General features: G+C 43.2%; 1 protein-coding gene across 1 annotated transcript in view; it reads left to right on the top strand.

Annotated features, from left to right (window-relative positions):
- The first annotated feature begins 3,541 nt into the window (after positions 1-3,541).
- The window catches only part of LOC126299097 (relaxin receptor 1), a 756,631-nt gene continuing 743,100 nt past the window's right edge, over positions 3,542-17,072 (top strand). Inside the window, exon 1 of the mRNA XM_049990771.1 lies at positions 3,542-3,717. Coding sequence (XP_049846728.1) covers positions 3,630-3,717 — 88 coding nt within the window. The 5' untranslated portion in view covers positions 3,542-3,629. The remainder of the gene's footprint in view (positions 3,718-17,072) is intronic.

The following is a 17,072-nucleotide window of genomic DNA, read 5'->3' as shown; positions in this document are numbered from 1 at the left end:
ACCAGGTCCTGTTAGGACCAGAATTTCCATGCAGAGAAGCTGAGACATCACTAAAGCTCTTATAAAAGCGATCATTAGCTATTTCTGCAATACTACAATTTCCGAGAGGTCGACTTGACTCTTATTTACATATCCATGTGAGGTCCGTATAACATTGAGAACCTTTTAGATACACCTGTGATGGTGAGGCACTGCCAAAACATTTTGCAGTGATGCATCAGCCATGCTGGGCAGGTAAACATACGGTCGCGGCTAGACGCAGCTCGCATGTCCCGTTAGGATCGCTTGGAACAATGCACCCTGTGCTGTTCTGGGAAGCATTGGAACAGATTTCTATAGTGCAACCTATGATGTCAGAATCCACAGATAGAGAGGTATCGTGTCAGCAATGGTAAATTGCTCTTATTTACATAGACATGTGACGTCAGTATAACACACGAAGAACTGAAATGGTATACCCAAAAATAGACGCAATTTCCACCTGCTGGCTGCCATCAGCAGAGCAATAACTCACACCCCTGTATTCGTCTGTTCGGCGGTGGCTCGTGGCATCGAAGCGTGCGTGCAATGGAACAATTCGCTGATATGTAGCGATTGACGATAGTTCGAAAGTGTTTCTTTTTACATGCAATGAGTGTTTGTGCACTGCATTATTTTCGACTGTTTAAGCATTGTGCTCATGTTTGCAGAGCATTTTACATGCATTATTTCAGTGATTTACAAGCAGTTTGCAGGTTGCAGACTATATAGTGCATTATTTGCACAGTTTAGAAATAGTTAGTTGGTTTGCAGAGCATTATACATGCATTATTTTGACAATTTTCGAGTTGTTTGAGTGTCTGTACATCAGTGTACTGCATTATTTCGGTGATTTACGAGTAGTTTGCAGGTATGTAGGCTATGTAGTGTGACCCCAATCACGTCAGAGCAAATGTTTTGTATAAGTGTAATAAATATACTATGTCAAATCCACCCCTAAATAAATTTTTCAGAAATAAGTGAACTACAATCCTTCCTCTCTCCAGCAGTCTAGTGTAGCCTAAGTCATTTTTCTGCCATGTTTCCCTCCCAGACCGCCATGGGACGACAGCACCCTTTGGTGGCAGTACTGTGTGTATATCAGTTGATCTCTGTACTGGAATTTGAATTTCCCATCATTTTCCGGGGAGGGGAGGGGGTTAGGTTAGTGGAGGTAGCCCAATTGACCTAGCTTCCATCCAAAACTTGAATTTCTCTCCATGACGTTATTGCGACGTTGCCATATCTATCGCTGCCATCTTGGATCCGCCATCTTGAATAAATTTGGCAATAATGGAGAGTGGAGCAGAACGAACTTTGTCCTACTCCAACCAACACATTGCTTCTTTCTGTGTATATTAGATGAAAAAACCATGTTGGTAAAATTAGAGTGATTTCAGCTCGCACAGAGACTTACCAACAATAGTTTTTGCCTTGCACAGTTCGCGAGTAGAAGAAAGGGGAGAAGTGACTGTGGTACAAGGCAGAGGTTCAAAGTTACTTTATTTGTACATGTAAAATACGCACATAACATCCAGTGTTAGGTGAAAAAGTAGTTCTAAAATGAAGTAACGCGGATAAATATGCTGTGTAGTGTCTTCATTATCTCTGAACCCCATGTTGTAGTACTGAAGCACATGCAAAATTTTTGTGTTCTTAAAATTCGTTCTGAAGTGTAAAATTAGTTTTGAGTTATTTCAATTTCACGAAAGTAAACTATCAAAATTTTACTGACCCGTGAAGTTTATTTTATATGAATGACATGCCCTGCTACAGCAGGGAAAAGAAGAGTATGCTTCTATCAGAGCATGAAAGCTGTGAACATGTTCTTGACAATTTAATTTAAAAGACTCTGACTGAAAAGTGGGCTGCCTGCTGCTTCATTCTAGCGGTAAAAATATTTCAAGAAGTTTTGGTATGCGAACATATTCGCTCTTTTTTTGTGCTGAAAGAGAAGAAGACAGTGGCAGTGGCAAAGAGACGGAAAAGTAATAATTACTGGAAGGCACTAGACAGTGGCTGTGTTACAGATACTGAGAAGGAGACAATGGCAGTGTGAGAGAAAGGGAGGGACGCAGTGGCAGTGGAATATAGTTGACAGTGACAGGGTGACAGAGCAGTGCTTGGAAAAAAGGGAAGGAGAGAGTGCCAGTAGGGGGGAGGAGTAAAGAGAAAGAGGAAGTTGAAGTGGGTGAAACCCATTTATGAGAAACAGAGTTTATGGGCGTAACAGCGAGGAAGAGAGACATAATGTTAGTGAGAAGAGACAGCAGCAGTAGGAAGGAAAGAATGAGATATTAGCAGTGAGAGGCCGGCCGCTGTGGCCGAGCGGTCCTAGGCTTTTCAGTCTGGTTCAAATGGTTCAAATGGCTCTGAGCACTATGGTACTTAATATCTGAGGTCATCAGTCCCCTAGAACTTAGAACTACTTAAACCTAACTAACCTAAGAACATCACACACATTCACACCCCAGGCAGGATTCGAACCTGCGACCGCAGCGGTCGCGCGGTTCGATACTGAAGCGCCTAGAACCGCTCGGCTACAACGGCCGGTCTCTTCAGTCTGGAACCGCGCGACCGCTATGGTCGCAGGTTCGAATCCTGCCTCGGGCATGGCTGTGTATGATTTGTTTAGGTTAGTTAGGTTTAAGTAATTCTAAGTTCTAAGGTACTGATGACCTCAGATGTTAAGTACCATAGTGCTCAGAGCCAATTGAACCATTTTTAGCAGTGAGAGAGAGCAAGAGGGGGGACAATGGCAGTGAGAGGAGACTGTAGTAGGACAGAACGAAGGGGACTGTGACTGTGACACAGGAGACTATGGCAGAGAGACACAACGATAAATGACTATGAGTGAGTGAGAAAAGGCAGTGGGTCTAGCGGCAGTGAGTGAGTTACGGTTGGGGAACCTTGTGAAGTCTGAGGTTCAAATGCTTCAAATGGCTCTGAGCACTATGGGACTTAACATCTGAGATCATCAATCGCCTAGACTTAGAACTACTTAATCCTAACTAACCTAAGGATATCACACACATCCACGCCCGAGGCAGGTTTCGAACCTGCGGCCGTAGCGGTCACGCGGTTCCAGACTGAAGCGCTTAGAACCGCACGGCCATACCGGTCGGCGAAGTCTGAGGTGAGCTGCATGTTAAAAAAAAATCTAGAATATGTTTGCATGGCAAAAATTTTTGGGGAAATTTTTTAAGGTGCTGAGGGAGGCAGAATGAGGCAGCTGATACCCCGTTTCCTATCAGAGTCTTTGAAAGAAACACCAGCATAATCATTTTTTTAGTGCTCTGATAGGAGCATTTTTCACAACTGATGCACTGGCGTTAGGAAATAAGAGACGCTATCAGCCACGGAGGGTCCTGACTATGCTAGCGATAGAGTTTCCTGAGTGAGGCCGGCGGTAAACAACATTGTGTTTCACGAAAGGTGGTTTACAGCGTGAGTGGGCGACGCGTCGCGCTGCGCAACCGCACGATACCGGAGTGGGGGCGGCGGCGGCGGTGGCGGCGGGCAGTCCGGCGTGGCGCTCGGCAGCGCACGGAGCACGGAGCGCAGAGAACAGCCCAGGGGGCAGAGCGCGGCGTGCGTCCACTGGAGCCGGTATGCGCTGCGGCCGAGGCGCGCTGTGCGGCGCGGCGGCCGCTGCCTGCGCGCTGCTGCTCGCCACGCTGCTCTGGATCCTCGCCCAAGGTAGCCTCCTTCCTCTCTTCTCATCCTGCATTCGCAACAGGGCTGCTGTGTAGTGTATTGTTGTATAGTAGTGTAGGCCAGAATAGTGCGTGTACATTCTGGATTCGGGATGAACAGGTATTGTGCGTCAGGTGGCCAAATGATAGTACCGGGTGATCAAAAAGTCAGTATAAATTTGATAACTTAATAAACCACGGAATAATGTAGATAGAGAGGTAAAAATTGACACACATGCTTGGAATGACATGGGGTTTTATTAGAACAAAAAAAACACCCCATATTGCTAGACGTATGAAAGATCTCTTGCGCAAGTCGTTTGGTGATGATCGTGTGCTCAGCCGCCACTTTCGTCACCTTTGGCCTCCCAGGTCCCCAGTCCTCAGTCCGTGCGATTATTGGCTTCGGGGTTACCTGAAGTCGCAAGTGTATCGTGATCGACCGACAGCTCTAGGGATGCTGAAAGACAATATCCGACGCCAATGCCTCACCATAGCTCCGGACATGCTTTACAGTGCTGTTCACAACATTATTCCTCGACTACAGCTATTGTTGAGGAATGATGGTGGACACAGTGAGCATTTCCTGTAAAGAACATCATCTTTGCTTTGTCTTACTTTGTTATGCTATTTATTGCTATTCTGATCAGATGAAGCGCCATCTGTCGGATACTTTTAAACCTTTTCTATTTTTTCGGTTCTAATAAAACCCCACGTCATTCCAAGCATGTGTGTCAATTGGTACCTCTCTATCTACATTAATCCGTGATTTATTCAGTTTTCAAATTTATACTGACTTTTTGATCACCCGGTATGTAGACTTTTTTTAGTTATTATTTCTCATGCCAATTCGCGTGCAACATACAGATAACAGGCTGAAAAAAAATAAAAAAGAAATTTCACAACAGAAGCATACTAGGGGTACGATCCGTTTCACAATGTACCCTCTCTACATAGCCGTCTGTAATGACATCGATGTCGACGGGACGCTGAACCCTGATCTTCCTTCCTCCTTTCCTCCCTTCCTCTTTACAGGCTGTTGGAGAGGACCCTGTACCCAGAGTCAGTCTCAGGCTCGAGCGACACAATCTGCAGCTTGGGATGCCAGAGGCATCCAAGTGCAACATTTCTGAACAGTACTGATTAGTAATGAATACTAACATAAGTGAAAGTATACCATAATAGTACAACAAAACGTTTCGCAAACATGGGTCCGCTCTCGATATAAGTACGAGCCCCCCCCCCCCCCCCCTCCGCCCACTGGCTTCAGTATGAAATATGAATTCAGTATGAATACAAATGAGTTCGCAAAAATAGGTTTGAAATGTAAACTTTCCGATTAAGTCCCCATATAACTCAGCTCCGATTTCACCTAAAGCGTACCTTAACAAGAAATGCGATGCTAATTCGGCTCTTTACGTTTTACAATTTACTACACACTTGTAACTGTTAAAGATCTTTCAAGTGACGAAGTCACGTGATTCATTTATAGAACATTTCACTTTCGTTTCACACCGAAATTTACTGTCTGGGGAACTTTCTTGGGATATAACGTACAGCTTACACAGTTAAATATCATCTTATGTTTAACACGTCAGTATAAAATCAGATGATATTATGTGCATTTCTGTCCCACTTATTCCGATGGAAAGTGAAATAATTAGGAAATTACAGAATTAAAATGTACGTTTTTAAATTAATATATAATAGGAATTTTATATTTTCACTTTCTCTATCCAGTTTAATAGAGGTACAAATGGCTCTGAGCTCTATGTGACTTAACATCTGAGCTCATCAGTCCCCTATAACTTAAAACTACTTAAACCTAACTAACCTAAGGACATCACACACATCCATCCCGCGGCAGGTTTCTGACCTGCGACCGTAGCGGTCACGCGGTTCCAGACTGTAGCGCCTAGAACCGCTCGGCCACACCGGCCGGCGTTTAATAGAGGGCGGATTTTTATTCTATGTAGAACAATCCAATAAGTCTGTTCCGGACAGTTTAAAAAACAGGCTGCATAGTGGATATTTTTCCTTCTTTTGCGCTTTTCGATCTCCGTCCTGATTGTGTAAAGCGGGCTGTTTAAATCTACCATTTTTAGCCACATGTTATAAGAGTATAATTTATTTTTTTCATTTATTACCTATATATTACAAAAGTTCAATTGGCCATTTTCTTAATTTTAACAAAAATAAGGAATTACACAAGTACATATTCATAAAAAGAAGGAATTCCGTTATATGAGGAAATTTAAACTGGTTCATATCTTTTAGGTGCTTGCGTCCTGTTTGCAGTTTCTGTATGTAAGGAGTTAGTATGTTCGTGATATTACGTGTTTCAATTCAAAAGTTTTAGTATAAAATAAAAATAAAATAGAAATATAATAAGTAGGAATAAATGTAGAGAAAATTTAATGTATACATAAAAGATGAAGTAGACATGTAGAGAGAATTATTGCTATTATTAGTGGACCTGTGGTTGGTTGAGAGTTACTCGTCTCGACTGTGGTACAAGGGTACAATTTAAGTTGCTGTCACAATGATTATCACACAGAAAGTAGGTAATGGGTACGATTAGGTGAGAACAAGTTATTACAATCTAAAAGTTCAGTTACGAATATTGCTACAAACTATTACAAAAAGCGATTGTGAACCTTAGGTCGCCGCCACAATGGGGATGAGCAGTGCTGGGGCACCTACAGTGTTGATTACATTTTCTGTGCTACATAGCTAGATTAAGTCTAAAGCTTGTACGTGTGTGTATGTACGTGAGCCGAGCGCCTGTGTGTGTGTGTGTGTGTGTGTGAATCCATGTGCGTATAGGTGTGTTAGTGGGTTTTTACTTATTGTTCTGTTCCTGGTCAAGGTGAAGGAGTTATTGCTCCATACTTCATTAGAGTGTCCATGGTGAGGGCAATGTCTGGATAGCCCAGGTTCCCGGGTTCGATTCCCGGCGGGGTCAGGGATTTTCTCTGCCTCGTGATGGCTGGGTGTTGTGTGATGTCCTTAGGTTAGTTAGGTTTAAGTAGTTCTAAGTTCTAGGGGACTGATGGCCATAGATGTTAAGTCCCATAGTGCTCAGAGCCATTTGAACCATTTGAATGTCTGGATACTCTTTGGCTGTATTTTGAGTTGCTCTACAAAAACAGAGTAAAGCTAAAATGGTGGTTTTAGAGCTCCAGATATTATACACAAGCTCTCCCCGCTTCAGTACAAGTCAAAGATCTTTAATAAACCTGCGAAACTGTCAGAAACATACTTCGTTGAGAAGTTATTGAACTCGCGCGTCACATTTGCACTTTCTTCAGCCTTCACGAAGCATTAGTGACCCATTCAGCACTTTGTGGTAGGTTAGTTTTGATAACACCTAGCTGTGTCACCTGAAATGACTTTTTCCAGAAAATAATTGTGCGTGTTTTGCGTTTCAATAAAGCTGCGTCAAGGGTCCACTAGTCGCTGCTTCGTTGAGGAGTCAAGGTGTGAGGCACAAACTTCGCACAATTTTCTCTCTTCTTCAAAACATTCTGGAGAATGCACTGAACACTTGATTTAGAGATTTTCATTCCGTGCTCCATTGCGACTTTTAATACAACAACGTTGACACAATATGGTCGCACGTCCACCACTGTACACTGCATGATCACAAAAGTCTGGTCGACGGTACATCGATTGTTTACAGTTGTTAATTCAAGCTGCACCGTAGTTTCTGCGCTAACGTCTGTTATACGCCAGGAATAAAATCAGTCTCGGAATTTTTTGAACCGATGGTGCAAGGATGTAGATGCATTTGAAATAGTTTTCCTAAGCACCTTTTGATACACTAGAAGTTATCACATTGTTCCATTTACAGCATTCATAACTTACCCTGTATGTATATCGTATAAAGTAGGTCAAGCGCAAATAACTTTTGTCTTAGTAGCGGACGCCTATCTTATGCTGCATATGACAACGGAACGTGGCATGAGAGCCACACTTGCCGGAGTTTCCACCGCAGTACCCGCATCCGGCAGGTAAGTCTTTCGGCTATAGCACATTTCTCGGATGCTTTTGGGAAAAGTTTGAAAGCCAACATTAACGAGCGTTATGTAACTACACTTGCGTTTCTCAAGAGCTCTAGAAATTATGTCGCCTCATTAAGAAAACACATTCGTTTCCATATTTCGGTTGATAGAAGACTAGAAAGTATTACCCGTGCAACAAAATTACATGCCACTCAGTCTATCATCATTTGCCGAAAACCCTGTTACCATATCTCGGACCATTCACGATAGGGGGTGTCCTAGCGGCTCTAGGCGCTACAGTCTGGAATCGCGCGACCGCTACGGTCGCGGGTTCGAGTCCTGCCTCGAGCATGGATGTGTATGATGTCCTTAGGTTAGTTAAGTTTAAGTAGTTCTAAGTTCTAGGGGGCTGATGACCTCAGAGGTTGGGTCCCATAGTGCTCAGAGCCATTTGAACCATTCACGATATAAAAGAGTAGGAAGGTTTAAGTAATCACCTGCTAGGATAGCCGAGCGCGTTAAAGGGCAGTTTGTTGGATCCGGGGAGACGAGCCAGTTTTGAATCGAACGCTCTACGCAGATTAACGACGAGGGCTGGTGGGCCTTTTTAGACGGTTACCCACATTCATGTCCTTCCTCAGATACACGCTACGTAAATATTTGGAAAAAACGCTCTTTCACTTGAACATGATATTTACTCTAGACGCAGGCGTCAGGAAGGGCATATAGCCACCAACTGTCACTAACATTGCCAAAAATAGTTCAAATGGCTCTGAGCACTATGGGACTTAACTGCTGTGGTCATCAGTCCCCTAGAACGTAGAACTACGTAAGCCTAACTAACCTAAGGACATCACAACACAGCCATGCCCGAGGCAGGATTAGAACCTGCGACCGTAGATGTCGCGCGGTTGCAGACTGTAGCGCCACTCTAACATTTCCAAAACCCATATAACAATGCCTGCCACGTCGAAACCGGGAAAGGAAAAAATGAGAAGTATTTCTACGTGATTCAGTCTGTACATTTAACAGTTGTTTCCATTTTTCTTTTGTATCTTGTGTTATTACTTCTAACTGTATTTATATGCGTCTCAGTTTTTAGTATAAGCATAATATGTTTCACCTACAATTTAAATGCGGCTAAACCACATAGGATATAGCAAATCTAGTTGTATCGATTCAAACAGAGCTATCACGCTTCATTTAGGAAGTGAAATCTCATACAGGCAATAGTCTGCGACTCGAATTTACCGAGGTCGGCACAAATCCGTGAGTAGTAGAGCTTTAGTTTAGAGTTAATTGCCAGCTTCTATGTACGTTATATTTCAGGCGTAATTAGATGGTCTCAAGTTATTGTATTTTTTTCTATTTTTAACTACACGTTTTTCACTTTTCGTTGCTATATTTTTGTGCTTTTATTATTATTATTACTGTTATTATTATAATTTCATTGAGAGAAGCAATATCACATATTTCTAAACATAATCTCATGGTAATTTACGTAAGGATGTGTTTATGCAACCTGATGCAAGCAACTAGGGAATAGCTAATGTAAATTAAGTGAAAATAAATGCTAAAAATGTAAAAATTCACACGAGAGCTTCCACTGATTTGCTAACTTCTCTACGCCTGTAGCAGTTTTCAATTTACTCTCATATTAACGTCGAATAATTCAAATGGCTCTGAGCACTATGGGACTTAACTTCTGAGGTCATCAGTCCCCTAGAACTTAGAATTACTTAAACCTAACTAACCTAAGGACATCACACACATCCATTCGAACCTGCGACCGTAGGAGTCGCGCGGCTACAGACTGTAGCGTCTAGAACCGCTCGGCCAACCCGGCCGGCTAACGTCGAATAATTTGTAGAGGTTATCTGTGATTAATTTGCTAGTGACGCTTCTGTTTATTGTAACTCTTAGTAATCTTACTCTTTATGACGGTTCTGAATGTGACGTGTCAACATTCTGGAGGTATCATATGGTCGATATTATGCTTCGTTATTTTGTCATATAATTTCTGTATACGCTTTTTAAAGTCCTCCGTTGTCTTGGCGTTACGTTCTTTTGAAATATCATGTGTTCGAGCCTAACGTGGTATATCCAGTACGGACACTTGTTTCACATATTTCTATATTTCATGTTAGTATTTGCATAGTGACTTCAGAAAGTAAGTTACACGTATTGTCTCACGCTAACAAGAGTAGCGCATTTTCAAAAGAGTGTACATGTTCCGGATTTTTTGCAATGACTGTTCTGCTACTGTACAGATAACAGGTGCCTCACAGTGTGCGACTGAAATTAAATTGCAAGTGGAAACGCACCCCAGGGTTGAGCTACGGGGACAGTTCGATTCTTGTAGAGTTGTAAAACTACAGTAGGCTACCGTGGACTATCATAAGTTTTCCTAGTAGCCACGGTCAGTTAAGATTGTAACCACGTTACCTGTGCATGAGATGTGTTGCATACCGATCGGACGTTACCTCATTTCAGTCAGTTTGCATGCGTATGGGATCAGTGTCTTATTACTGCTCTAGAAACCGGAAACGGTGAACCGTCTAGAAACTGAATCAGGTTGTATGAAGAGCATCATAACTTACGGAGCATCTTTGTTCTACGAGGGTTGGCACTTAAATAGCGGCAACTATTTATTCACAACCGATACAAAACAGTTACATGTTTGCACCTGTTACTGTCCTTCAAAGTAGTCACCAGCGTTGTGCAGAACCCGTTGCCAGCGATGTGGAAAGCGTAGTATACCGTTAGCAAAGCCTGTTCTGTTGATGGTGCGAATGGAGCGGTCTTCTGCCTGTCGAATCTCTGGAACAATGCCGAAGCGAATGCCACGGATTCATCTTCGGAATCAAATCAAAGTAACAAGGACTTACGTCCGGGGAGTATGGTGGATGGTACTGTGCTTTCCAGCCTGGTCGACCGAACCAACAGCCACAGCTTGCGCATTGTCGTGTAAAATGATGGTGGGTTGCGCAGAAAGTGTCGTCGCTTCTTTCGCAAAGCTGGTCGCAGGCGATGTTCCAAAAACGAACAGTAATACTGTGCATTGACGGTATGCCGTGAAAGAACGTAATACGTTAGGATAACACCATCACAGTCGTACACGAGAATCACCAAAACTTGAGGCCATTCCATTCGCACCATCAACAGAACAGTCTCTGCTAACGGCATAATACGCCTTCCACAACACTGGCAACGGTTTCTACACAACTCTAGTGACTACTTTGAAGGATAGTAACAGGTGCAAACATGTAACTCTTTTGCATCGGTTGTGAATAAATAGTTGCCACTATTTTAAGTGCCCACCCTCCTACATAGTTATTCTCCTATCTGTTACTTAAACATATACAGTATTTATAGCAAAATTGTAATTGACAATGTTTAATTCAGATTTTATTGGAAAACTGTTGATTTGTAACGTGAAACAGAGGGATGTCGTAGCAAAATTAAAAAAAAAACGGATTTATTATGTAGCGCTAGAAAACGGAATTCCTCAAAAAAGGTAAAATAAAAAGAGCGGCGAAACAAGAACATCGTTTCAGTACTTCGTCGAGGTTATAACATGTTCCTGTTATGCATGGACAGCTTTCGAACTCATCAATAATAACAGGAAACTCTTACCTTTGATCATGATGAAGAACGTTTCATTGAGTACAAAATAACAGTAATTATATAGCTTTTTAATGTTTGAGCATGTAAATTGTACTTTCTTCAAAAATAATTGCTTTGCTTCGATAAAAGCGCAGAAGTTACGCTATCAAGTAATTTCTGTAACTTATAAAATGCAGTTTATATTTTGTAAGCATAAAAAACACAATGGACTAACACTGACTGATATGCGGTTATAATAATGTAGAAAAGAAACAAAGAAAAAAAGCAAAGGGAGCACGTCGGCTGCAAGTTTCTGTCTCATACATTCATTTATGTTACTTTCCCTACCAATGCTACCAGTGTTACAAGTAACACTAGCATTTACTACGTCATTGACGTAGTGTACGAAAACCGGCGAAGTCTAGTTTCGGTAGAGATCAACCCTATATTGTTTTGTGGTGATTCAGCTGCTGTCGATCAGCATCAGCATCAATACAGCGGACATTCTTAGACAGTATGTTACGGATTGCCTTCCTCACAAGAGACTCAGTCACAAGTGCTTCGTCGCTCCATTGGAAGCCAGTTGATGCTGTAAGAGCCATGACCCATAAAGAAGCATTTCATGCTTCTTGAGGGCTTCATGTACCTTACTCACAGTCTCTGTTTTATGTTTGGGAGACAGCCAAATGTGCTTCTGGCTGTTTGGGCACCATCCCATCGTTTCTGCCTCAGGAGAAAGATTTGGTTGTCAATTTGTTGCTTGTTTTTGGGCCATCTTCTTATTAAATTCTGCATTTGATTCTGTTGGGTAAACATTTGTGGTACCTCTTCTCACGACGGCGGGACAGTTGTTTGCGGGTTTGTTATTTGATAGTTATTGGTCAAGTTCCAAGGATCTTTCCAGTGCCACAGAAAATGCATATAGTTTCATTAAAAAAACAATATAGGTGACGTTATTCAGCAAATAAAAACGTAAAAAAATGCTTGCTACCGACAGGAAGTTTACTACATTGTCCGCTGCACATACATTCATGAGCTAACTCATTATGTCCACTGACCAACGTGAGATTAAATGTATCCTGGTGGCGTTTTGGGCACGTAATGAGCAAAGAACGGAAGCGGAGTAGAGGCGAATGGGGAATCATAGTAGTGACGTTTTGGGCTATAAATGGGGAAATCAAATAACATTATGAACTTGACCAAGGGCCAACGCCTGGGAGCGACCATCTCGGAAACGGCGAAACTGGTCCGCTGTCCGCGTGCTACTGTCGTGAGTGATTGAAAGACGGTGAAACCAGGAAGCGACAAGCTGTTGGGCATCCGTACCTCCGCACAATTAAGAAAGATAGGTGGCGGTCTGTGTCAGATCTGATGATAGAGAACATTGCTGATGCAGACACAAGAGTTTTGGACTACACTGTTGGGAGCAGTAATATGCTATGGTCGATATGTAGCAGGGTTTCCATGGGACCTGTGTTAATAATCTAAGACGCGGTAACAGCTGTGGACTACCTGAACATTACTGCAAACTACTTGCATCCCTTCATGCTCAATGTCTTCCGGGAAGGCGATCACAACTTTCTGCATTTAAATGTCGTTGTGAAGGCCATAATTGTGCTTAAGTGATCTGAGTAGATGATAGTGAACTCAGGTTGATGTCTTGGCCCGAAAATTCGTCTGATCTGAACCCGACAGAGCACATTGCGACGTTATCGGGCGTCAGCTCCAAGTCCTCTAACAACCGGCCATTAATTGACGGGAATTGCCTGACTTGCGTCACATACCTCAGAAAACCTATTTAGGACAGAATTGCTGTTCCACGGCATGTGGATCAAAATGTTATTAAACAGACGGTTACAATATTTTGGCTCAGTGTATAGTCTCATTCTGGATATATCTGTGGTGCTCCATGCTAACACACTATAGGATCAAAAGTATCCGGACACTCCCAGATACATACATTTTTCATATTAGGTGCATTGTGCTACCACATACTGCCAAGTACTCCATATCAGTGACCTCAGTAGACATTAGAGATCGTGAGACAGCAGAATGGGGCTCTCCGTGGAACTCACGGACTTAGAACGTGGTCAGGTGATTGGGTGTCACTTGTGTCATACGTCTGTACCCGAGATTTCCACACTCCTTCACATCCCTAGGTCCACTGTTTCCAATGTAATAGTGAAGTGGAAACGTGAAGGGACACGTACAACAGAAAAGTGTACAGGCCGGCCTCGTCTGTTGACTGACAGAGCCCGCCGACAGTTGAAGAGGGCCGTAATGTGTAATAGGGAGACATCTATCCAGACCATCACACAGGAATTCCAGACTGCATCAGGATCCACTGCAAGTACTATGATAGTTAGGCGAGAGGTGAGAAAATTTGGATTTCATGGTCGAGCGGCTGCTCATAAGCCACACATCATGCTGGTAAATGCCAAACGACGCCTCGCTTGGTGTAAGGAGCGTAAACATTGGACGATTGAACAGGGGAAAAACGTTGTTTGGAGTGACGAATTACGGTACTCAATGTGGCGATCCGATGGCAAGGTGTGGGTATGGCGAATGCCTACCTGGTGAATGTCATCTGCTAGCGTGTATAGTGCCAGCAGTAAAATTCGGAGGCGGTGGTGTTATGGTGTGGTCGTGTTTTTCATGGAGGGGCTTACACCCCTTGTTGCTTGTGTGGCACTATCACAGCACACGCCTACATTGATGTTTTAAGCACCTTCTTGCTCCACACCGTTGAAGAGCAATTCGAGGATGGCGACTGCGTCTTTCAACACAATTGAGCACCTATTCATAATGCACGGCCTGTGGCGGAGTGGTTACATGACAATAACATCCCTGTAATGACCTGGCCTGCACAGAGTCCTGAGCTGAATCCTACAGAACACCTTTGGGATGTTTTGGAACGCCGACTTCGTGCCAGGCGTCACCGACCGACATCAATACCTTACCTCAGTGCAGCAATCCGTGAAGAATTCCCCAAGAAACCTTCCAGAACCTGACTGAACGTATGCCAGCGAGAGTGGAAGCTGTCATCAAGGTTAAGGGTGGGCCAACACCATATTGAATTCCAGCATTACCGATGGAGGGCGCCACGAACTTGTAAGTCATTTTCAACCAGGTGTCCGAATACTTTTGATCACATAATGTTCAAATGGTTCAAATGGCTCTGAGCACTATGGGACTTAACATCTGTGGTCATCAGTCACCTAGAACTTAGAACTACTTAGAATCCTAAGGAAATGCAATCCGACAACAAAGGAAGTAGGTTACAATACGCTTGTTCGCCCACTGCTTGAATACTGCTCAGCAGTGTGGGATCCGCACCAGATAGGGTTGATAGAAGAGATAGAGAAGATCCAACGGAGAGCAGCGCGCTTCGTTACAGGATCATTTAGTAATCGCGAAAGACTAGAAGGGAGAACCGATAGAGGTACTCAGGGTACCCTCCGCCACACACCGTCAGGTGGCTTGCGGAGTATGGATGTAGATGTAGAACCTAAATAACCTAAGGACAGCACACACATCCATGCCCGAGGCAGGATTCGAACCTGCGGCCGTAGCGGTGACGCGGTTCCAGACTGAAGCGCCTAGAACCGCACGGCCACACCGGCCGGCATCACATAATGTACCTCGTACGGTATACACAAGTACAACACTATTTCGAGGTAAATGCCTCTTCCCTAGCTCTGTGGAAACGTGCTACCCTGAGAGAAAGCGTCTGTACTCCGGCACAGTAGCTCAGCGTGTTCGGTCAGAGGGATAGCTGCCCTCTGTAATAAAAAACTGAGTTAATAGATCAACAACGAGCTTAAAAGGGTATCTTGCGACGTAAGCCCTGATCAGATGCAACGAACGAAAAAGAACAAAATGAAAAAGCGCCGGTACGGCAGCTCAGCGTGTTCGGTCAGAGGGTTAGCTGCCCTCTGTAATAAAAAAACTGAGTTCACTGATCAACAACGAACAAAAAATGGGTGTCTTACGACGACCGCCCCGAGCAGATGCAACGAACAAAAGGGAACAAAATGAGATGTAAAAAACAAGAGGATTCGTTGCTCTCTGTGATGAAAAAACTGAGTTAATGGGTTACTGATGAACTGGAACAATCGTCATGGGACGTCCGCCCCGAACAAACAGAACGAATAGTACAGAACATAATTAGATTAAAAAAAAGAAAAAAGGTAACTGAGTGGTCAGCGTGACAGAATTTCATGTTAGGAGGGCCGGGTTCGTTTCCCGGCTGGGTTGGAGATTTTTTCTGCTAAGGGAGTGGGTGTTGTGTTGTCCTAATGATCATTAATTCGAATTCCTGAACGGCACAAATTTTCAACTTGCCCATTTGATATAAATCAGTGCCAACTGGCAGCTAATGTCTTTCACTCCTTTGTGCCTTACTAACTGCAGTAGAACCTCGCTAATCCGACCTCGGATGGTCCGACTCACCGTTTAGTCTCACCGCCCGATTTCTGGTGTTTGTTTACATACACGTCGATGTTTACGTACGCGTGGATGACTCATCGTCTGCGATATGGATCAGCTGGCAGCTGACCGTTGCTAGGTGCAATAGTTCAATCAGTTTTAGTATGAAGTAACTTGTTTTAGAAATTAGTGGCAGTATACTTCTTTCTTGTTGAAGTCTGTAAAACTAATTTTTGGAACGAAATAAACAAAAACATGAGACACTGTCTTTACAACAGCAGTTGAGCCCAGTCACGTGACTGACTGTATCAGTATAGCTGACGTTGAATGCAGAACGGAAGCAGGTTTAACTGACGACCAAATCACTGACGCTGTAACTTGAACGACTGATGATAACGAGAAAGATGATGACGACAACGAAGAAAATTAACCTGTCCCACAGAGTTGCTAAAATTGCATTTGATATAGTTCAGTATATCGAACAAATCTCTATGTCTACAATAATAGTCATCGTGTGGATTAGGAAATGACGGGCGCACGGGACTAGCCGTGCGGTCTTAGGCGGTGCAGTCATGGACCGTGCTGCTGATCCAGGCGGAGGTTCGAGTCCTCCCTCGGGCATGGGTGTGTGTGTTTGTCTTTAGGATAATTTAGGTTAAGTAGTTTTAAGCTTATGGACTGATGACCTTAGCAGTTAAGTCCCATAAGATTAAAAAAAAAAAAGGAAATGGCGGAACATCGCGACAAAATCAAAGTTGTCGTTTGTTAAGCAAAAGAACCTTACAGACTTTTTTCGTCCTGCTTAAGAACAGAACATTGTTTACCGTGTGATTTTTTCATGTTTTAAATGGTCAAGTGCAAATCAAGCGTGTGACAGTTCAGTACTGGAATAAGATATGCACACATGTTAAACTTTCATTCATAGTAACAATATCTTACTGTGCAATACAGATGTATTTTACAGTACAGACGGCCGCTGTGGTCGAGCGGTTCTAGGCGCTTCAGTCCGGAACCGCGCTGCTGCTTCGGTCGCAGGTTGGAATCCTGCCTCGGGCATGGATGTGTGTGATGTTCTTAGGTTAGTTAGGTTTAAGTAGTTCTAAGTCTAGGGGCTGATGGCCTCAGATGTTAAGTCCCATAGTGCTTAGAGCCATTTTACACAACAGACATTACTGTACACTATACTTCCGTGTAAGAGTTTATAGTATGTCAACGTTTCCTTTTAGTTTTGTTATTGTTTCAACATGGAACAATATTTCAGACAGTATTTCCAGCTGAAAATTTAAGTAGTATTGTACTGTGGTGTTACAGCTCAGTTTAA

Source organism: Schistocerca gregaria, chromosome X, assembly GCF_023897955.1.
Source record: "Schistocerca gregaria isolate iqSchGreg1 chromosome X, iqSchGreg1.2, whole genome shotgun sequence".
Taxonomy (NCBI): domain Eukaryota; kingdom Metazoa; phylum Arthropoda; class Insecta; order Orthoptera; family Acrididae; genus Schistocerca; species Schistocerca gregaria.
This window is presented reverse-complemented; position numbering and strand designations above follow the sequence as displayed.